Source organism: Pomacea canaliculata, linkage group LG7, assembly GCF_003073045.1.
Source record: "Pomacea canaliculata isolate SZHN2017 linkage group LG7, ASM307304v1, whole genome shotgun sequence".
NCBI lineage: Eukaryota > Metazoa > Mollusca > Gastropoda > Architaenioglossa > Ampullariidae > Pomacea > Pomacea canaliculata.
This window is the reverse complement of record NC_037596.1, coordinates 20313819-20334156: the sequence shown is the minus strand read 5'-3', so window position 1 is coordinate 20334156 and position 20338 is coordinate 20313819. Positions and strand designations below refer to the sequence as shown.

Below are 20338 nucleotides of genomic sequence, written 5' to 3'. Positions count from 1 at the left end.
CTATTTTTATTTTTATATTCATCCCCCCCGTCACTAGAAACAGTTGGCGGCACCCAGCGTTGCTGAGGTAACTAGACTCACTCACAGCACACAAAATCCAGTTTCTCCTGTCAGGATGCTAGACATGAAAGAAACTAAATACAATGTACTCAGACCAAAATGTGAATAGATAACTGTGGACATCCTGGAGTACAGAGGCAGAGACTATCCAGGGATGACCAGCAGCATCCTTGTTGCTCAAGTCGATGTTTGGGGCGTTTGATGACAGGAGACATCGCCGGACATCCGTCTACACTTGTACTATGTAAACATTTTACATCCAGGATTTATGTTACACAGTATTTTAATGACACAAACAACACACACGTGCACAGATACAACACACAAGTACAGCCACAGGTATTCACACACACACATTGTCACACACACACACATTGTCACATTGTCATTGTCACACACACACATTTTCACACACACATTGTCACACACACATTGTCACACACACATATTGTCACACACACATATTGTCACACACACACATTTTCACACACACATTGTCACACACACATTGTCACACACACATTGTCACACACACATTGTCACACACACACACATTGTCACACACACATTGTCACACACACACATTGTCACACACACACATTGTCACACACATTGTCACATTGTCACACACACACACATTGTCACACACACACATTTCACACACACACATTGTCACCACATATTGTCACACACACATTGTCACACACACACATTGTCACACACACACATTGTCACACACACACATTGTCACACACACATTGTCACACACACACACATTGTCACACACACATTGTCACATTGTCACACACACATTGTCACATTGTCACACACACATTGTCACACACACATTGTCACACACATTTCACACACACATTGTCACATTGTCACACACACATTGTCACACACATATTGTCACACACACATTGTCACACACACATTGTCACATTGTCACACACACATTGTCACACACACATATTGTCACACACACATTGTCACACACACATTGTCACATTGTCACACACACATTGTCACAGACACACATTGTCACACACACATTTTCACACACACATTGTCACACACATTTTCACATACACACATATTGTCACACACACATATTGTCACACACACACATTGTCACACACACAGGTAGGCAGCACAGACATAGTCACAGTAAAGGTCAAAGATCACCTCAGGAGGTCAGACATTTTGTCAGAATCTCTCCACGTCCCTCAAACTACTCGATGTGCAGTTCAAGTCCTCAATCCTCCCACAGCGATTTGACTTGCAGGCCCCTAGGGTCGGCTTGTTTCAATGTCCTTATTTACTTGAAGAGGTCCTTGCTCAGGTCAAGTACCGCCTGTCACATGACCTTTGCTTGAGGTCTCACATTCAAGCCTGCAAACTCAATGGAAGAGAATTTGTCCTGAAGTCTGTTTCTTTGTGTTTGTGTGATTCGTCGCATATGTTGTGGGTTCGTGGTTTGTTGTTGTTTTGTGTTGGGTTTTGTTTCGTTACTAGTTAACGTTTGTTTCTTGACCTTTTCCTTTCATCTCATTCTGATGTTGAACCCTTACCTCGTGATCTCCTCCTTCTCTCTCTCTTCTTACTTTCCTTTTTTCTCTCTATTTCTGCATCCGTTTATCTGGCTGGTTGGCTGTGTTTCTGCAAAAGGAAATGTTAAAACACTCAAGGAACAAGCTTTGACAGTCAAGTGCCTTCCGGATCTTTGCAAACACTTGCAGTGTGATTCTCAGTCGACATCGTCTATCATCGCTTATCGACAGGTCACGGACTGCTTCTAGCTGTAGATGGTCTGATCAAATATTTAAACTGGAGAAAGCATAAAGATACCGATGCTGGAAAACATTGGCAAACAATTTATTTTACTAAACAAAAGGCATAGAGGCGCGTGTGAGCACGTGGTCCTGCTGGTCTGTCAAAAGCCGAGAGTGGAATAATTACAGTTTGTCTCCAGCATCATCAGCTCTGTGGTCATTGCAAGATGACAGGGTACCGTCCACATCACAGAGCTTTGTTGTCCAGTCTCTTTGCTGTTGTCATCTGTCTCACAGTCTGTTTGGGTGAAGGTAGGATGTCTTTGCTTGTAATCATTGTCGGTGATATCAGTGACATGTCTCTGCTGCAGTCAGTGTCTATGTGTGTGATGTCCTGGACATGGCCTCCCACCTTTCTCTGCAGGTCTGTGTGCTGCCCTTAGAACGGCGTAATTTTCCTGACACTGACAACAAACATTTTGTAAATAGTAAATAAAAATCCTAGAACCAAAAGAAAATGTTTAAAAAAGGTCAAGGTATTCAAAAAGCTCCAATCAAAGAATTAAAACAAAGCGCGCGAATGGTCACAAAATTTTATTCAGTTCTTAGTTATAATCTCTACCATCAGGTACATCAAGTAATTTCTTCGGTAATTTATTCTACCATATTATCTTTGGGTAATGACACAACATATCCAATAATTATCAAACATTATAGTTATAAACAAGGCCAACTTACAGATTTTCACTGGTTAGAAATATTCTCTTTCCACACTGTTTATCACACCTTGGTAAAGAAGAGAGAAATGAACGTCTGATGTGGCAATGTACATCTTGGATACATTTTGGTAAATTAAGTAGCAGTTATTTTACAGAGATTTAGTAGTAACCATTTTAGTGTTTGGTTGGTTTGTTCGTTTGTTTATTTGCTTGTTTGTTTGTTTTGCTTATAGAGAATTTGTAGTAGCAATTTGGACTGAGATGCGTGCTGTGCTATTGAAGTTTTTATTCTCAGAAGCACAGTCGAGCTTCTGTAAGTCGACCTTCCGTGTCGACATTGTCCCTGACTCCAATTTTAAACATCAGTTGGTTTTAAAGCAATGTAAATTCAACTTCCGTTGCTCGAAGGGGCCTGGCCAAGCACTCCCACACCTCCAATAAGTCGGTCAGCAAGTTGAAACATGGGAAAAGACGTCGACAGGTGTAAAATGGTGTAGTCCTCCCCATCCACCCTGCCCTCCCATGTCCTCCTCTCTGCCTAGAAACTGCAGGAGGCAAGAGCCATGATGAGCGAGGGTCGTGCGGTGATGGAGTCTCGCCAAGATGTCGCCATGAACACGTTTCTCTCACTGTCTGTCATCCACTCGTTGATTTCAAAAGAAACGAAGAGAATTGTCGTGCAGGAATAAAGTCCACAGTGAAAAATTTTTTTTCGACGAACTTCCTTAAGTGGAACCTTCCGTAACTCGATTTCTTTCATCGTCGCCTTAAGCGTCGACTTACAGAAGTTCGACTGCATTATGTTTTGCTTTTGTGTGAGAGAATATTTGCACAGAAAATGTGCTTCATTGGATACAGCACACCATCGTCTATGATGATGGGACTGGTGTGACTGTGTGACCTCCCATACAGCACACCATCGTCTATGATGATGTGACTGTGTGACTGTGTGACTGTGTGACTGTGTGACCTCCCATACAACACACCATCGTCTATGACACACACACACACCTACGTTTGTGAGACAAGGAATCTAGACTACATAAATATTTGTGTTTGTGTGTCTGTGAAAGAGTAAGAGTGACAGACTATAGGCAGACAGAAATGGAGAGAGAAGATAGCAGCGGCATATATGTATACAAAGATGTAATTATGTATATACAGATATAGATGTATACACAGCTGTGAATATATATATAGATTCATATGTAAAGCAGATATATACATAGATTATATATATACACACACAGAGAGAAGCAGAGTCACGCGTACATATTCTAAATTTCTCAGCATGAATATATATCTTCAATACACTGATAGTAACTGATAGTAACAACAAAAAATTCTAACCTGTTAACCTTTAACCCTCGGAAGTGTGTGAAGTCATGGCAACACACAAACAGCACGTCTCACTTGAGTGGTTCATTGTTTGTTAGTACTTGCGTATACAAAATGTGTGAACATCCTTTATTTAAGGTGAGTTTTCTCCAACCAAATCATCATCTCCTCGACTTATTTACTTCCTGGCTTCTCAAAATTACTTTATTTACCTGTTACCTGTTTGACACGAGTTGTCCCTCGGTGTGTATGTGGCAAACCTGTCAGGTGTTGATTGCTATGATGTCCGTCTTAGATATTTAGCTTCCCATTTAATTTCTTGCAGACACTTCGCTCCAGGTAAGACGTGTACCTGAAGCAGTCCAACATGTGGAGTGCAGCCACCCGCTAACTCCAGAGCTGCTGGTGCTCACCCTCAAGGAGACCGCGGGTGGCCTGCATGTGAGGACTGCCCGCAAGGACAACAACCAGTGTAGCGGAAACCTAACCTTCTCAGCATGCTTCACTGACCACACCACTGTCACCATCCGAGCCATCATCTTTGCTCAAGGATCTGGAGAGTTCCGTTCATTTGAATGTGAAGCCACCTTACTACTGGAGTCTGTGACTACAGTGAAGCATGTCGGTCAACTTGACATCAATGTGACAGGTGTGTACAATATCGCTTACTTCTTTAATCAGTCCATCTCATTGCATCCATCTACCCGTCAAGCCATTCATTGGTGTCCTTATCGCGTCCTGTGCAACATCATTTGATACTATAGATACTTAGAAACAATCAACATCATGGAGGGGATGGGCCGGTATATAGCGACAAATTGTATTGCTCAGTCTGTCGACTTCTGTATACCTCCCTTCTCTTGTCCTCTCTCCCTTCGCCACAGCAGTCAACACCACTGACTGCAAGTCTACAGAAGGACACCTCCTGGTGTTTCTCCTACATGTGTCATAGTGACACGTCTTTCTGTCTTGCCTCCTAGTGTTTCTCCTACATGTGTCATAGTGATATGTCTTTCTGTCTTGCCTCCTAGTGTTTCTCCTACATGTGTCATAGTGATATGTCTTTCTGTCTTGCCTCCTAGTGTTTCTCCTACATGTGTCATAGTGATATGTCTTTCTGTCTTGCCTCCTCGTGTTTCTCCTACATGTGTCATAGTGACACGTCTTTCTGTCTTGCCTCCTAGTGTTTCTCCTACATGTGTCATAGTGACACGTCTTTCTGTCTTGCCTCCTCGTGTTTCTCCTACATGTGTCATAGTGATATGTCTTTCTGTCTTGCCTCCTAGTGTTTCTCCTACATGTGTCATGTGACACGTCCTTCTGTCTTGCTGGGTGAGGCTGATGACGGTGAGGTGTTTGTACAAATGATTTAGCTGTAACAACAACAGCAGCAATAAGAATCATCATCATCATCATCATCATCATCATCATCATCATCATCATCATCATCATTTGATTTGTATAACGCTTTTCCCCACCGTTAATGGTTATGTGTTACTAACAGGAATCTGGTTTCAATGAAGCTTTGTGAACAAAGCATGATGGCCACTTTATTTTCTGACCACCACAGGGTAGGTGTCTGTAGACACTTATTAGTAACCTGCTTTGTTGTGAATCTGTTGTCACCAAACTGTTTCAGATGCTATGACTACAACAAACAATTCTGTGAGGCTTTATGGTAAGCAACCATTCAGTCTTAAAATCTTCTGCTACTACTTCTTCTTATTCTTTTAATGCTACTTCTTCTTGTACTACTTCTTATTTTGTAATGCTACTTCTTCTTCTACTACTTCTTTATCTACTGCTACTATGTAGATGTCCTTGTGTGGATCTCCACAACTACCGTGTCTTGTATGCACACTTCACTGACATGAGAATGTGTAACGACCATCTAGAGACCCATGTAGAGTCTGTGGCTCACACCCTCTGTGGCCAGTAAGGTGACACACCTGTGGCAGGACAGGTGAGCTGAACACATCAGTGTTTACAACAAAGCTCCTCCTAACCCTGTATTTGTGAGGGCCTTAGTCTTGTGGTGTGGTCACACTGTGGACACTAACTCTCCAGACATGTCTTAACAGACACACAGACAGCAATCACTGTGTCCTCACAGTCACAACATCTTACCACCAGCTTGTGACTTCCTGGTGATCACTCAAAGTTATTACTGTTGATCTCTACATCAGCTCTTCATATCATGTCGACATACGACGAGTGTGTGTGCTCACATGTCTTACATGTCACTAATATATCAAACTTTGAAATAGTGGGAAAAGAGGAAGTTGTTCACAATATTTGTTTTATTTCTTAATGTTTATGAGAGTTAAGGTACCTAATATATCTTAAGACCGTGTATGAATATGTGTATGTACCTTTATTTTTTATGTATTTTATCTCTTGTATGTATATTCGCTTGCGTGTGATGTGTTTATTGGTATGTGTTCATCTAGCCAATGCATCCGCTGATAGCACCAGGAAGACACTTGACACGTGTAAGTACTAAATAAGTATTTCAACTCTCTTTCTCAAACACACATATATATATATTAATGTGTTCCATTCAACACAGCGTCTACTTTGTGTTCATGTTCTTGTCTGCTTCATTATGATTAGAGCATCTTTTTGACAGATAAAAGTCTTTACATTGTGCAAGTGAAACCCAGTGTTGCTGGTTGTTTGTGCGGCAGTGAAGCTCCCCATGGCCTGAGTAAGGACTTTACTCAATTGGATTATTCATCTCTTGTCTTCCAGACATTTTGTTTTTGTGTCTTTGTGAAGCGTGGATGGTAGCCACGTGCCTCTTGGTCTGATCAAGACACATCAGTACTGTCTTCTGTGTAGTGAACACAGAACACCTCTGGCAAATCCTAGTTCTATTTCTACCCACGATCATTAAAATAGGACGCCTGCTAATGTCGCTCTCATATTAGTTACGCTTGTTACCATAAGTAAATAAACAAACATAACAGAAACCACAATGGAAACACTCCCTTGTCTGTGAAGGTGGGCTACATACCTCACTCACATGTCTGTCTGCTCTGTGAAGGTGTTGCCCCAGGTGCACAGCAGGCAGCCATCAACATTCTTATCGCTTTGACTGTCGTCTTCATTGGCATCACAGCTCTTCTCGCCATCATCTTATGTGAGTTTAAAGAGGTATAAACATCCGCATGCACACACACACGCATATACACAAAGAGAGACAAAGTACCATGATTGAAGGAAAGACTAACCGCAATACAAAGACATACAGATCATACTCATATAATCCTTCTGTCAGCATCCAAGCAGCGAGCTTGAACAATTCCCCATTATACATATACATATACATATACATATACAAGTAGAGGTATAAAAGCGTACATAATGCCTACACAAAAGTCCCACAGTAAAAGAAAGAAGCCGAAAGCAACAGAGGTGAAACATGATGGACAGACTTTTCTTGCAGACAAGAGAGACCACCTTCCATCGCTGAGTCACGTGATCGGCCTACCTGAGGGTGTGACTGCTGCTCGGCCTCATGAAAGGGAAGACAACTCAAACACACCAGAGAATACTAGCATCAGGCACCAGACCTCCCTGACCTCTCCACCTGCCACCCCAGCTCCCCGCGCACCTGGAACCGAGATGGATTACAAGGACAAAGTGGCTCTCACTGCAGGTGACCCCCTAAAGCCCCCGACGGCAGGTGAGACAAAAGAAAGAACAAAGAAATGCATTTCATTCTCTAGGTGAGATGTCAGTCAGTTCTGTTGTACTCGCTTCCCACAGCAGGTGAAAGAGCGGAGTAGTCAGACCACCGCATGCAGGGTGTCTTTGCAAGGGGAAATGGGCACCACCCTCACAACAAAGCTGTTCCTTAGATATGACCAAATCAGAGCAGTCAACGTTGGTTCACTGTGTTCTCGGGTAGAGCTCTCTCCCCTCGGGACCTATTGACTATCATCCTCACACTATTATTTAGTTAGCTAGTCAATCAGTGTGACAATATATCTGTCAGCTGTTGGTCGGCCATTTTGTTTGATAAAAGACTGGGTGTGTCCATGCATGACCGCAAACAGTTAAACACCTCTCTAAAGCACTACACTATAGGGGTGTGTGTTGCCAAGGTGGGTCGTGTGGCTGTATGTAAATGTTATCATCTGTCCATATCTAGATATCCGGGTGTCTCAGGCAGTATGTATACCGTTGGGTTACTCGAGTCATACATTGTCTTTTAGCCTGAAAGCCAGGGATGGGAAGTAGCTGTAGTCTAGCTAGTAGTCTAGCTACAGCTACTGTAGCCGGCTACAAATTTTTAAAAAGTAGTTTGTAGCCGTAGCTACATTTTAGAAAGTAGCCGTAGCTTGGCTACATGTTGGCTACTTTCACGACCACTCGTAGACAGCGTGTCAGCAAGACGACGACAGCCACTGCTGTCACTGCTCGGTGTTGTGACAGCCACACACCCACGCTTGAAAAAAACGAAGATGGACGTACCCATCAATCTCGAGCCTTACTTGAAATTCTTTACATTTTGTGAAGCAACAGAAAGGGGTATATATACTTTCAAATGCAAGAATGGGTGCGGCAGCACGAACAAGTACTCAATGAACAAGACGTCGGCGTTTAATTTAAGAACGCACTTGCAGGTAATTAAGTTCGTTGAAATTTTCATCGATCTTTGTTCTTCATGTTCTTGCTGACAGACAGCAACTTCGAGGCCAAAGTTCTGGTCAAGTTCAATTCCATGAAGGACTGAAAGCATGTAGATTTGTTTTAACAGTATTCACAAATTATCATCATCATCATCATTCCTTGTTACTCCTCAAGGAGCATAGGGCCGCAACAACACCTCGCCAGCGAACCCGGTTTTGGGCAGCCCCCCTCAGTTGGGCCCATGTGGTTCCGGCAGCCTTTGCCTCGCTCTCTATTGATCTTCTCCAAGTCTGTTTTGGCCTTCCAACTTTTCTCTTCCCCTGCGGGTTCCAGTCAAGTGCCTGCCTGGCAATGGTGTCAGCCGGTTTGCGCAGGGTGTGTCCTATCCAACCCCACTTGCGCTTTTTGATGTCTTGACTAGTGGCATTCTGGTTAGTTCTTTCCCACAGGCTGCTGTTTGAGATCCTCTCAGGCCATCTTATTCTCAAAATATGGCGAAGGCATCGGTTGGTGAAGGTCTGGAGCTTGTTGTTGATGGTGTTTGTCACTCTCCAAGTTTTCAGAGCCATACAGTAGGACTGCCTTCACATTGGTGTTAAATATGCGGGTCTTGTTGCGAAGGGATAATGCTCGGGAGTTCCAGATGGGGCGCAGACTGTTGAAAGCATGCCTGGCCTTGTTTATGCGGCTTCTGATGTCTTCGTCCGCTCCACCATCCTTGCTGACGATGCTCCCCAGATATGTGAAGCGGTCTGTTTCTAGGATGTTCTCGCCTTGAAGTTGAATTGGAAGTTCTTGCTTGTTGTTGAATTTCATCACTTCGGTCTTCTTTTTGTTGATCTTTAAGCCGGTCTTTTCTGCTTCCTCTGCTAGCTTGCTCAGTTTGGTTTGTGCATGCTGCTGCCGATGAGATAGGAGACTAATGTCATCTGCAAAGTCCAGGTCTTCTAGCTGTTTAGTGAAGGTCCACTGGATACCGGTGTTGTTGTCTTGGGTCGTCTTACGCATAACCCAGTCTATGACCATCAGGAAGATTGTCGGTGATAGTATGCAACCCTGTCTTACACCAGTCTTCATTACAAAAGGTTTAGTGAGTCTGCCATTATGGATAACTTGGCAGGATGAGTCTTCATACAATCCCTGGACGATGTTTATGAATTTAGGTGGAATACCATAGTGGTTCATCAGTCTCCAGATGACATCCCTGTCTACACTGTCGAAGGCCTTCTCAAAGTCCACAAAGGTTATATAAAGGGAGGATTGCCATTCGATGGACTGTTCTATGATGATACGAAGGGTTGCAATATGGTCAGTGCATGATTTGTCTTGGCGAAACCCTGCTTGTTCTGGTCTCATTCTCATGTCTAGTGCCTTCTTCAGTCTCTCTAGTATTATCCTTGTCAGGACTTTGCTGGGGATGGACAGCAGCATGATTCCCCGCCAGTTGTTGCACTGGGACAGGTCTCCTTTCTTTGGAAGTTTGACCAGGTGGCCTAATTTCCAGTCTGCTGGGATTAGCTCTTGTTCCCAGATCTTGTGTAGGAGGGGCTGTAAAATTGTTGCTGTTGTTTCTGGGTCTGCCTTTAATGCTTCTGGAGGTATGCCGTCCGGGCCTGCTGCTTTGCCATTTTTCATGCTTTTGATAGCTTTGGTGATTTCTGTCTTAGTGGGAGGGCTGGTGTTGACGTGAAGTTGTTCAGTTGCTGGTGGTATGACAGGTAAGGATGGTGGATGAGGTCTATTCAGCATCTCTTCGAAGTACTCCATCCAGCGGTCTCTTTGCTCTGCATCATTTGTTATGGTCTTGCCGTTTTGTCTTTCACTGGCTTGTTTGAGTTTACGCTCTTGCCTGACAGAGTTCGTGTTATTTCATATAACCTCTTCATGTTTCCCTGTGTGGCTGCTGTCTCTGCTTCCTCTGTTAGTTCATGGGTGAAGCGTCTCTTGTCTCCCTTGCCGACCTCTTCACTTGGCGATTGGCTTCCCAGTATTTCGTTCTGAGACCTTCTTTCTCTTGCTGGTCTTGACACTGGTTGAGCTTCTGTTTCAGTCCCTTTCTTGATTCAATCTTTGCCCAGGTCTCTTGGTTATCTATTCCTTATGTTTTCTTTCCCTCTTTCCTAGAAACATCTGTACAGGTTGACTTCCAAATTCTTTTGAGTGTTGTCCAGTGTTCTTCCACAGATTCTTCCGCAATCCTGAAAGGGCCTCGTACTTATTCTTAATTTCACAGTTATAAATTTCCCGTGTCTCCTTGTTCTTGAAGTACTGGGTATTGAACTTGTGATGTGGTCTGCCCGCTGTATCAATGAAGGACTTCAGCTTGATCTTGAAGACTGCTATTAGAAGCTGGTGGTCTGAAGCAGCATCTGCTCCTCTTCTCACTCTGACATCTTGGAGACTCCTTCTCCACCTTCGACCAACTGTTATATGGTCAATCTGGTTTTCCGTCTGGCCATCTGGGGAATTCCACGTTGTTTTGTGTATATTCTTGTGTGGGAATACAGTGCACCAATGACATGGTCGTTGAAAGCGCAGAAGTCTATGAAGAGCTCCCCGTTTTCATTGCAGGTGCCGACGCCATGTCTTCCCATGATGAGCTCTCTGTTGGTGTTGTCATCTCCCACTTTGGCATTTAGGTCTCCCATGATAATCTTCAGATCTTTCTTGGTGTGCGGTCAAGAAGAGACTGCAGGGAGTTATAGAATTCTTCTTTTTCCTCTTCGTCTGCAGCATTCGTTGGTGCATAGCACTGGATGATGGTAGTCTTCCTTCCTTTAGCATTGAATCTTGCAGACATGAGCCGTGATGAGACTGGCTCCCAGGCCCTCAGCGCCTTTGTTGCCTCTGTTGACATCAGCAGTGCTACTCCCTGGGAATGGTCGTGGTCCAGGTCTTTGTGGCCAGAGTAAATGATGGTTTCCCCTGATGTTAGTCTGGCCTGCCACTTCCATTCCATCTGGTTTCACATAACCCGAGGACCGTGATATTATATCTTCTCATTTCCCTCGCTACTTGAGCTGATTTTCCACTTTCGTAGAGGGTTCTGATATTCCAGGTCCCTATCCTGGTTTTTGCCTTGGTCGTCAGAAGATGAGTCGGCATGCTGGCTTCCCTAGGGCTTTCACCAGCCTGCGTCATGAGCTCTTCTGGAGAGGAATCTTCCTGACCAGGCCCCTGTTGCGATATTGTTGCAGTTTCTGTAACAGTTGATGTTTTACTTGGATGGGTTGTTAACCCATAGCAAAACCCCCAACCTGGAGGGCCAGGGTGCAACATTTTAGTCTGGCCTCTACCCTGACAGACCTGTTCGGCTTGGTTGGACCTGCCAGGAGCACAAGGCTCCCGCCGACATAGCTCTGTGGGTCGTCGAGGCACACAAGCCACCACACCACTACAAGGTAAGTTGCACCAGTTGGTGGTGGACAAATTATCAGCACTAAGTCAAAAGTTTGTTTTATACCTTTGCATTTTGTTGTTAATATGGAGTTTTTGGTGGTCTCAGATCAGAATAAAGGTCAATGTATATAAAAACCAGTTCTTGTGTTAGCAAGTAATATAGTGTTTTGTGTGTATGTTTGATGTTTGTGTATGTTGCTACAGCCAGCTGGCTACAGCTAACTTGTTATAACATCACGCTTTTAAAAGTAGCCAAAAGAAGCTGGCTACATTTTAAAAGTAGCCAAAAGAAGCTGACTACATTTTAAAAGTAGCCAAAAGAAGCTGACTACATTTTAAAAGTAGCCAAAAGAAGCTGACTACATTTTAAAACTAGCCAAAAGAAGCTGACTACATTTTAAAAGTAGCCAAAAGAAGCTGGCTACTTTTTGGAAAATTGTAGCTGTAGTGTAGCTTGCCCAATAGTGATGAAAGCACACCTGTTGTAAATAGATTCTCTCTTCATCTTTGTTTCCAGACACCACTGACACTTTGTGCCATTATCAGGTCCCATGGGCTCAAGTGGACAAGGACATGGAAGAGAAGCCAACCATTTGCTCTTTAGACGACTAACATGGTGGCTATAATGACAGAGAGCATTCCACAAACACAAAGTGTATGAGGGTCACATTTAAAATTCTTTAAAAACCTTGAATGCCTCGCTGCCGAGTAGTCATTGACTAGTTCAGAAAAATAAAGCCTCAGTTATCACTTACTACGATTCAGGATGAATGTGAGGTGCAAGTGTGAAAGTTATCTAATGACACGGTAACATTCTCTAGACGAAAGGGTTAACAATGTAAAGGCTAAATGCAAAAGTGAGTGAGAAGGTGAGAAACTGTGAGGAGGCGAGCAGTGTTCCAAAAGTCTGCCAAGAATTGTGTTCTTGTGAGTCTGTGGACGATTGTTGCAGATAGCAGATGTACTTAGTGGAGTCTGTCTCGCACTCAACACCTCCTGGGTGATGTCACTTGTTTTTAGTGAACTCATTTGCTAAGTTTAATGACATTTTATGACTGGAATACATTTCATCCTATCATGTCGTTTATTGAAATATTTAGCTTTGCCATGTATAGGGGTCCTTGGTGACCAGAACACATTTCATATTATGGTGTCGCCTCCTAAGTACCCTGGTGTCATGTTGTGCTGACGCCTGGTAGTGAAACTGTCTGGATGGTAGATGCACCCAGTTGTAAGCATATGTTGATAACATTTGTCCTATTTCAAAAGGAAAACTGCATTGTACTATATATGCTAGAATTATGGATGCTAATAGTGTTTATGGACATAAATGACACTAAAGTAAGAAGAAATTAAGGACAGCATGACCTTAAATTCATTTTAGCGAGTTAAAGGCACGTGCAGCGAGCATCACGTGCTACAGGTGTGCAGGTCGGGGGAGGTCAGGAGTGATAACAGCTTTTCCCTTCTGACGGCGTGACATCCACCCACCTTCTCTTCGCTGTCATTATTATTTACTGTTACCCAGCTGTTATTATCTACTCCCAGACCCAGTGTCTTGAGTGATTGCAACATCGTACTTTTGTCTTAGTCGCCACTTTCACGGCTAAGTCCTCGATGTCTGTTATTTTCGTGTTGTCCGTAGCTAAGGTATCTTCAGAAAGTTCTGTTGCTTAGTGACCTTGAATTTCTAAGGCAAGAGTTGAACCCTGCTGGCTTTGAACTGTAAATATGTCGACTATTGTAGCATAAGGTCCAGCAATAATACACCAATAACAGCCGTCAGATAATCGCCTGTATTTAGAATTCACCAGTCATAAGGCAATCATTTGTATTTATAATACACCAGTCTAGACAACCTCCAGGCAACTATTTGTTTTTTAATACACTATAGTCTTCAGCCATTTCTTACTATTTTTAAAAGAACAGTAACAATCGTTTTATTGGTTTGTAATTGAGTTACTGGTGTAGACACGTTCATTGTAAAGTATAAACCCAGGACTAACATGTATGTTACTGGTGTAGACACATGTTCTGTGTAAAGTATAAACCCAGGACTTACATGCATACTGAATGATCTAATGAGTTCTTGGTGTAAGCACATGTTATTCTGTGTGAAGCATAACCATGCACTACAAAGACTGATTTTTCATTAACAGCCCAAGCAAGAACATTTAGAAAATTAGCCAACCTCATTTTCATGATTAAAATGGACAAAGTCTTGCAGTTCTCTATCAGTGTCTGCTGTTAGATCAATGTCGTTTGCAAAGTGTAGGCTGCATATCGCCCTTGTGATGGTTGTGGAAGGTTCTGGCATTCGAGAAGGTGCCTCAAGAGGCTGCTCCCCATCTTGCACAGGGAACATCGCATCAATGATTGCACGGAGCAGGGTCTCCACACTCGCAGGACACCAGGAACCTCTATTGCCACAGTCAAGCGGCTATCAGTTGGTCTACTTTGGTCATGTGATCCGGCCTGACACCTTGTCCAAGACTAACCTGGAAAGTGTCTTGGAGGGTGGTCGATGCAGCCTACACGCAGAGATGGGCATAAAAAATGGTTTATAGCGTGAAGTGGACTGGTCATCTTTTGCACCACCGGCTCGCTCTGGCCCAAGACAAGGGAAAACAGCTGCCTTCATGCCCCCACCTCTCCACGACCGGTAGGAGTAGAGGGCTGAATGAATGAACAAGTCAAAATTATTCCCTAGGCTGTCTCCCCTCACAATCTGCCCTATCTCTTCTTCTTCCTCTCTGCTTTCTGTTGTATCATCTCCTTTATCATCTTCCGACTTCTTCATAAAAGAAGGACGTCCCATTACACATGCATAATTACGTGTATATAAGTATATAACCATGTCTTGATGACAGTGTGTATTGCCCCAGAGGGTGAACTCACAGTAAGTTCTGCAGAAGTTTATGTTGCATGGTGAGTATTGCGGTGAACAGTTTTAAGTACTCAGCAAAGTACTTCTCAAATTTTCTTTTGTAGCTGATCTTTTTTTTCTTTCTACACTGTCACAACACGTCCTTCTCTGCCTATATCATCTGTTTGTAGAGTAGGTATTCGTAATGTTAATACACTCATTATGTCTGAGCTGTGTAGGACTACACCCATCTCGACCTTTGTAGAGCTAGTGTTCATCATGTTGATACAGTCGTTTTGTCATAATATTGAAGCATCCATAGTGTTGTAATCTTAACACTATTGTTTGAGTTTCAGCTGTTTGCATCCTGATGCTAGCTTCCTTATTTCTCAAGAATGCGAGAAACAATGGAATGAAATCATGACTTAGTATGTGAATAACTGATACTATTGTCTACATTGTCAACACCTTGCTCGCTTTCTCACAATTATCTACTCAAGCTGATTGACTGATGAAGTTTCACAACTACACAAGCTGAAAGAGAAGCTTAACTAAAAGCAATAATCAGGTGGTTACTCATCAATGTCTGCAGGAAGGTTACTTATCAACATCTACAAGGTTAGCTTGACTAATGGGAGGTGGGGATGATAGAATGGAAGTGGTTGGGAGAAAGAAGAAAAGTACAGTTTTTACTCACAGCTCAGCTGGTACAGTTACCTCTTGCACATCTACATTATAAATAATGCAGTACTGTAGTGCAGCTCTGCTTAAGCATTATAAACCATAATACTTTTTCTTCAATCCGGACCAGAGTTTTCAGATTTGCTCCTTTTGTCATCAGCAAGATTCTTCATGCCATGTCACACCAGAATTTTTAAAGTTTTATTTTACCAAACATGTGGCACCACAATGTTTATCGCTATCCCTAGTCCACACCCTGGTCAACCATAGTGTGCTACTGAAATGGTCTGGCCAGCAACCAGTTTCCTCAAAGGATTTTCTTTGCAGCTTGCTCTCATTACAGCTTGTGTCATCTAATGCAGCATCTAATGTAGGGACTACAAATGTCACTTCTTTTCTTCCTTGGGGCACCTTTAAGTTCGAACAGCTCACACCCAGCTGGAATGAACCAAGATGTCAACTTGACTATATAATTTCAGTAGTGGGGTGAACGGTACCAACTTTGGCCTTTAAGTAGCAGTAACCTGCCTTTCTCACATAAAAAACTTGCATCTGATGGATGAGACACACAACAACAGCTACTTCTCTTTTCCTCTTTAAGGGCTCATTTAGGTTATGCCGTTCACTATCATGCATGCGTAAGCAGGTGTGTGACTGTGTGTGTGACATGCCTCAAGTCACTTTTAAATTGTATCAAAGTTGTAAAAATAAACAAAATCAAATCTAAATTTGGACATAAAAGTAATACAAATGTTCTTTGATTTTGAGAATTTGTTTATATTTTGTTTTTCCAAAAGAATTCAGACAAGCTTTCATCAACTGACAACAGTGCACACATTTGATACTGTGGTTCCTTCTTCAGATGGCTGATATATAAAACAAACAAGCTTTACAAAGTTATTGTCACTTTGTTCACTACACCCCCATTTCATCGTAACCAGTAGCAAGAATAAAAACAGCTTTTTACTTTGTAACGTATACTTCTCAAACTACTGACATCATACATTTAACTGGATTATGCTCTCTATAATATGATCCATTTCCACAAAGTCCACTGCATAGATGCAGCCAGTGTGACCCTTCATAGAACATGACTGGATCCAGGAGGAGATTCTTGGATTGATTTTGCAGGCACAAGCATGGAGTAAATCGTTGCCTATATTCTGCAGGATGAAGGGGGTGTTAGGTGTCAGAACTAACTGACACACATGGAACTTGCCTTCAGTATGTCTTTGCTTGGCAAACTTCTCCTGGAAAACAAGACAGTCATCAACATTTGTTGTACTGGCCCACGGGGAGGCAATGCTTGTTGCTGGCCACAAATCTCTGAACTCTTGTACTAGCTCATGCTGGTAGAAAACAATTGTCTGCTGCTGTTTCCCCCATAAGTTGACAAGAGTGGTCTGCTCTAGCAGGGACACAGGACAAAGGTTTGACTGTAGTTTTGAGATGATGAATGTAATCAACTGTAAATGGTGCTCAGTCTCCATATTGTAGAAGTGATTAAAATCTAGCAGAACCACTTCACGTGGATGGTTCTGTAGAAACACGCAAATATCCTCTATGCAGTCCCAAACCTTTGGTCCAAACAATGAATGAACAATGTAAAGGTCACCATCAGGGCCACCACATCCAACACGCAGGTCAAAATATCGCACACCAGCTTCCAGCTGTTGGGCAATAGACAAGTTCTGAGTCTTGCTCCATTTGCCGATGATTTCCATAGCCATTGGACCAAACAGTGGAAGGGATGTGAAACTCTTCAAGGCATCATCAGCATCTGGACTGAGGCCCAAGGATTTTTCAAGATGGTACATCCCAGCATTATGAGTACCTGTAGACAGCATGGCTTTCATAATATAATATTAATGATAATAATGGGTATTTGTAATGTGCAGGACCACGACCAAGATAGATTGCACTCACTGTGCAGACCAGTAGTGATAAATGAACAGATAGTGGACGACGAATACCTACACATGCAATTAATAATAATAATAAGCATTTCTACAGCACATTTCTCTGCCAGCAAGCTCAACGTGCAATGACTAACAACTGACTTAACAATGTCACACATGCATACACATATACAGCACACACAACAGGTACCTACACAAAACCAGACACACATGCACTTATGCATACGCTGTTTGTTGGTTGATTGGTGTTTTATGCCGTTGCCAGCAACTAGGGCTAAATCACGGCAATAAAAGTAATTTTAAATTTAAAGGTTCCGGAGTAAATCTTCTAAAGTCATGTATCTTTAAAAACAAACCAACATAGTAAGTGAACAAGGTGTAAAAGAAAAAAATGAAGTGTAAAAAGGGTGGTGAAGCCCAAAAAGGCCACCAACACACCAGAAATCAAGAGAGAACTATCAGAATGTAAAAACAAAACTTAAATTTGATGATAGAGTCCTATCCTTTTTAAAAAGGTAAAGACTGCTGCCAATGGGACAGACCTAAGTAAGACAAATAAAGAATTTTCTGCAAAAATGCATACGCTGCACACACACAATGTGCATCTACACAAAACTGGACATGCACTTACACAACAGGTAACTATGCTAAACCAGACACATGCACTCAAGAATGGAAGGTATGAAAAGAGAAGAGAAAGCCATTAGCTACTAAAAGTATTTATAGAGAAAGTAGGTCTTACGGCCAGACCTGAAAGGATCAAAAGTAATATGCAAAGTGATGGTGAAAAAGTATTTCATCACTGGGGCCTGAAGGAAAAGCTACTAAAAGTATGTGCTTTTATATTCTGTTGCTCAGTGTTTAAAGTAGAGATTCTAATCAGTTTGTTTTAATCTGGTCTTAATCTCACTATTAATCAATAAGTGCACCCTAGATAATCTGGATGGCCCTTTTCGCAATATACAAAAGGATAGTATCTGCACTAAAGTCACTCCAAATATCAATGATCCTACAGTTGCAAATGACCTTGAAAGCAACCTATTCCGGTTCTCAATTGGTAACTGCCACCTATTCTATTTCTCAAATATTAGTAAACAGTTTGGCTTGTTTTTTTTAAAATAAACATTTTTGGGTTGTGACTACGACAACTCAAGTTCATGAAAATTACATGTATCTCTATCTCATATCTAACTGAACGTTATAACTAAAATGTTAAAACCTGTTTTACAATCTTTAAAATATTTAAATAGCTCCTACTGTGAACACTGCAACTTTATCTAGAATCTGCAGGGAAGTTTTGGAATATTTACATTGATGAAATGAATGTATGAGTGTACGAACGACTCCTGCTTGACACCAGAACACTATTCTGCAAGTGGACGTAGAATAAAGTCTAATTTTTTACCATTTCTTGAGGTAATTTTATTTATTATCTTTTCAGTATTTTACAAATTAAATTAATCATGGCGAGATCATTTTTTTGTCCAACCTTTCCTTACCAGGTATGGCAAGGCAGCAGAGTGGCACCTGATGTAGCTGCGGCGCCAGATTAGTCATCCATGCTTGCATTGCTGCAGTCCCATCTTTCTGATGTACTGTTGCCATGGTATATGGTCAGCATTCACATGTTATCTCATACAGATGCAGACTAGACAGACACCACAGATAATAGCAGTGTGTGCTACGAGGGAGTTATATTACATAAGTGACATTGTATAAACCACAGACCGCATCCCTACTCCCATCATTCTCGCTCTGACAGACACAGGCTAGACAGACACCACAGATCATGGCAGTGTGTGCTACGAGGGAGTTATATTACATAAGTGACATTGTAAACCACAGACTACTCCCATCATTCTCGCTCTGCGCATGCGCCAACACAGCGTCTTCCATCCTGTTTCCGGCAGATGAAAGAAGTTTGTTGTTCTCGCTGTTTTCGGTACCGACGCACGGACTTCTATCATTTGTAAGTCTGTGCACAGATACATGACGAACTTGTATGAAGACGTCCGTGGACAGATCACACAAGTCTGTTCTTGTCGCTGTAGTTTTGTGATTCATCGACGAGATGTGAGCCCGGAGCCGCTCACTGCGATGTTGGGAAGCGCGTTTTAAATACACTACCGGGCACCCCTTGGTGTCCGTCTCGCGCGACCAAGTGATGGGGTGGAAGGGGATGCAGGGTGGAGTGAACAAGCAGTCAGCGTTACGCTGCTCTAAACAAGCTCTCGCTACAAAGTACTAAATGCAACAACCATGAAATAAGGATTCCATATTTACTATTCAAGCTCACTTCCAATATTAGTTTTACCCAATTTTTTGTATATCACAATGCATGAGGCAGAGTCTGCAAGTACATTTTTAAGGTCAGGTGTACATTACACTGGTAGCTTACCAACTGGATGTTTCAACTTGTAGCAGTTCCGAATGCAATAAAACAGATTCAAATTGAAAACATGATGAAGAAAGGGTATGGGAGTTACTTTTTAATGGGATTTAATCTGTACCATTAATGCTTGGAAATTTTGACTGCCTAGTGGAATTGTGAAATGAAATTATAGCTTTAAGAAAAATACCATGGAAACTTTAACAAATGATATAACATTTTACAACCGACAATCAACTAAAATGGATTCTTCATTGAATTTTTGCCAATGATCTTCACCAGCATATTTCTCATGTCTGCAAAAATGCTTACCTTGAACTTCATTGGATCAGTACCATTCGTCATTATCTCACAACTGATGCAACTAAAACTCAGTGCCCTAGTGCTTGAGGATGGACTATTGTAATTCTCTTTTAGTTGGAATTCCCAAGTATCTTCTTGACAGACTATCTAGATATGAAAATATATCACCTATTATACGCTGTCTTCATTGGCTGCCTGTCGTGGACCATAGAGCCTAGAAACTTTCTATTTTGACTTTGCTGTTTCTGGCA

At 42.2% G+C, this 20338-nt stretch overlaps 2 protein-coding genes across 7 annotated transcripts; one reads left to right on the top strand and one right to left on the bottom strand.

Annotated features, from left to right (window-relative positions):
• Positions 1–33: 33 nt before the first annotated feature.
• Positions 34–12683, top strand: LOC112567721. 5 transcript variants are annotated; one of them, XM_025244503.1, is made up of 9 exons: positions 1481–1531; positions 2036–2147; positions 2591–2682; positions 4218–4541; positions 5532–5570; positions 6343–6384; positions 6939–7034; positions 7341–7580; positions 12447–12683. In XM_025244503.1, exons 3-9 carry the CDS (start codon positions 2652–2654, stop codon positions 12539–12541), a joined length of 867 nt encoding a protein of 288 aa, XP_025100288.1. In that variant the 5' UTR covers positions 1481–1531; positions 2036–2147; positions 2591–2651; the 3' UTR covers positions 12542–12683. The 5 variants fall into 5 exon arrangements, with proteins under 5 accessions (XP_025100287.1, XP_025100286.1, XP_025100288.1 ...); XM_025244501.1 differs by lacking the exon at positions 2591–2682 and having other exon boundaries at positions 1475–1531; positions 1752–2147; XM_025244499.1 differs by lacking the exon at positions 2591–2682 and having other exon boundaries at positions 1482–1531.
• A 3546-nt stretch (positions 12684–16229) lies between these two features.
• On the bottom strand, positions 16230–19511 carry LOC112567723 (PI-PLC X domain-containing protein 3-like). Of its 2 annotated transcripts, none has more exons than XM_025244505.1 (2): positions 18885–19511; positions 16230–17310 (listed from the first exon to the last, which is right to left on the bottom strand). In XM_025244505.1, exon 2 carries the CDS (start codon positions 17291–17293, stop codon positions 16475–16477), a length of 819 nt encoding a protein of 272 aa, XP_025100290.1. In that variant the 5' UTR covers positions 17294–17310; positions 18885–19511; the 3' UTR covers positions 16230–16474. The 2 variants fall into 2 exon arrangements, with proteins under 2 accessions (XP_025100290.1, XP_025100289.1); XM_025244504.1 differs by having other exon boundaries at positions 18895–19504.
• Between the last annotated feature and the right edge of the window lie 827 nt (positions 19512–20338).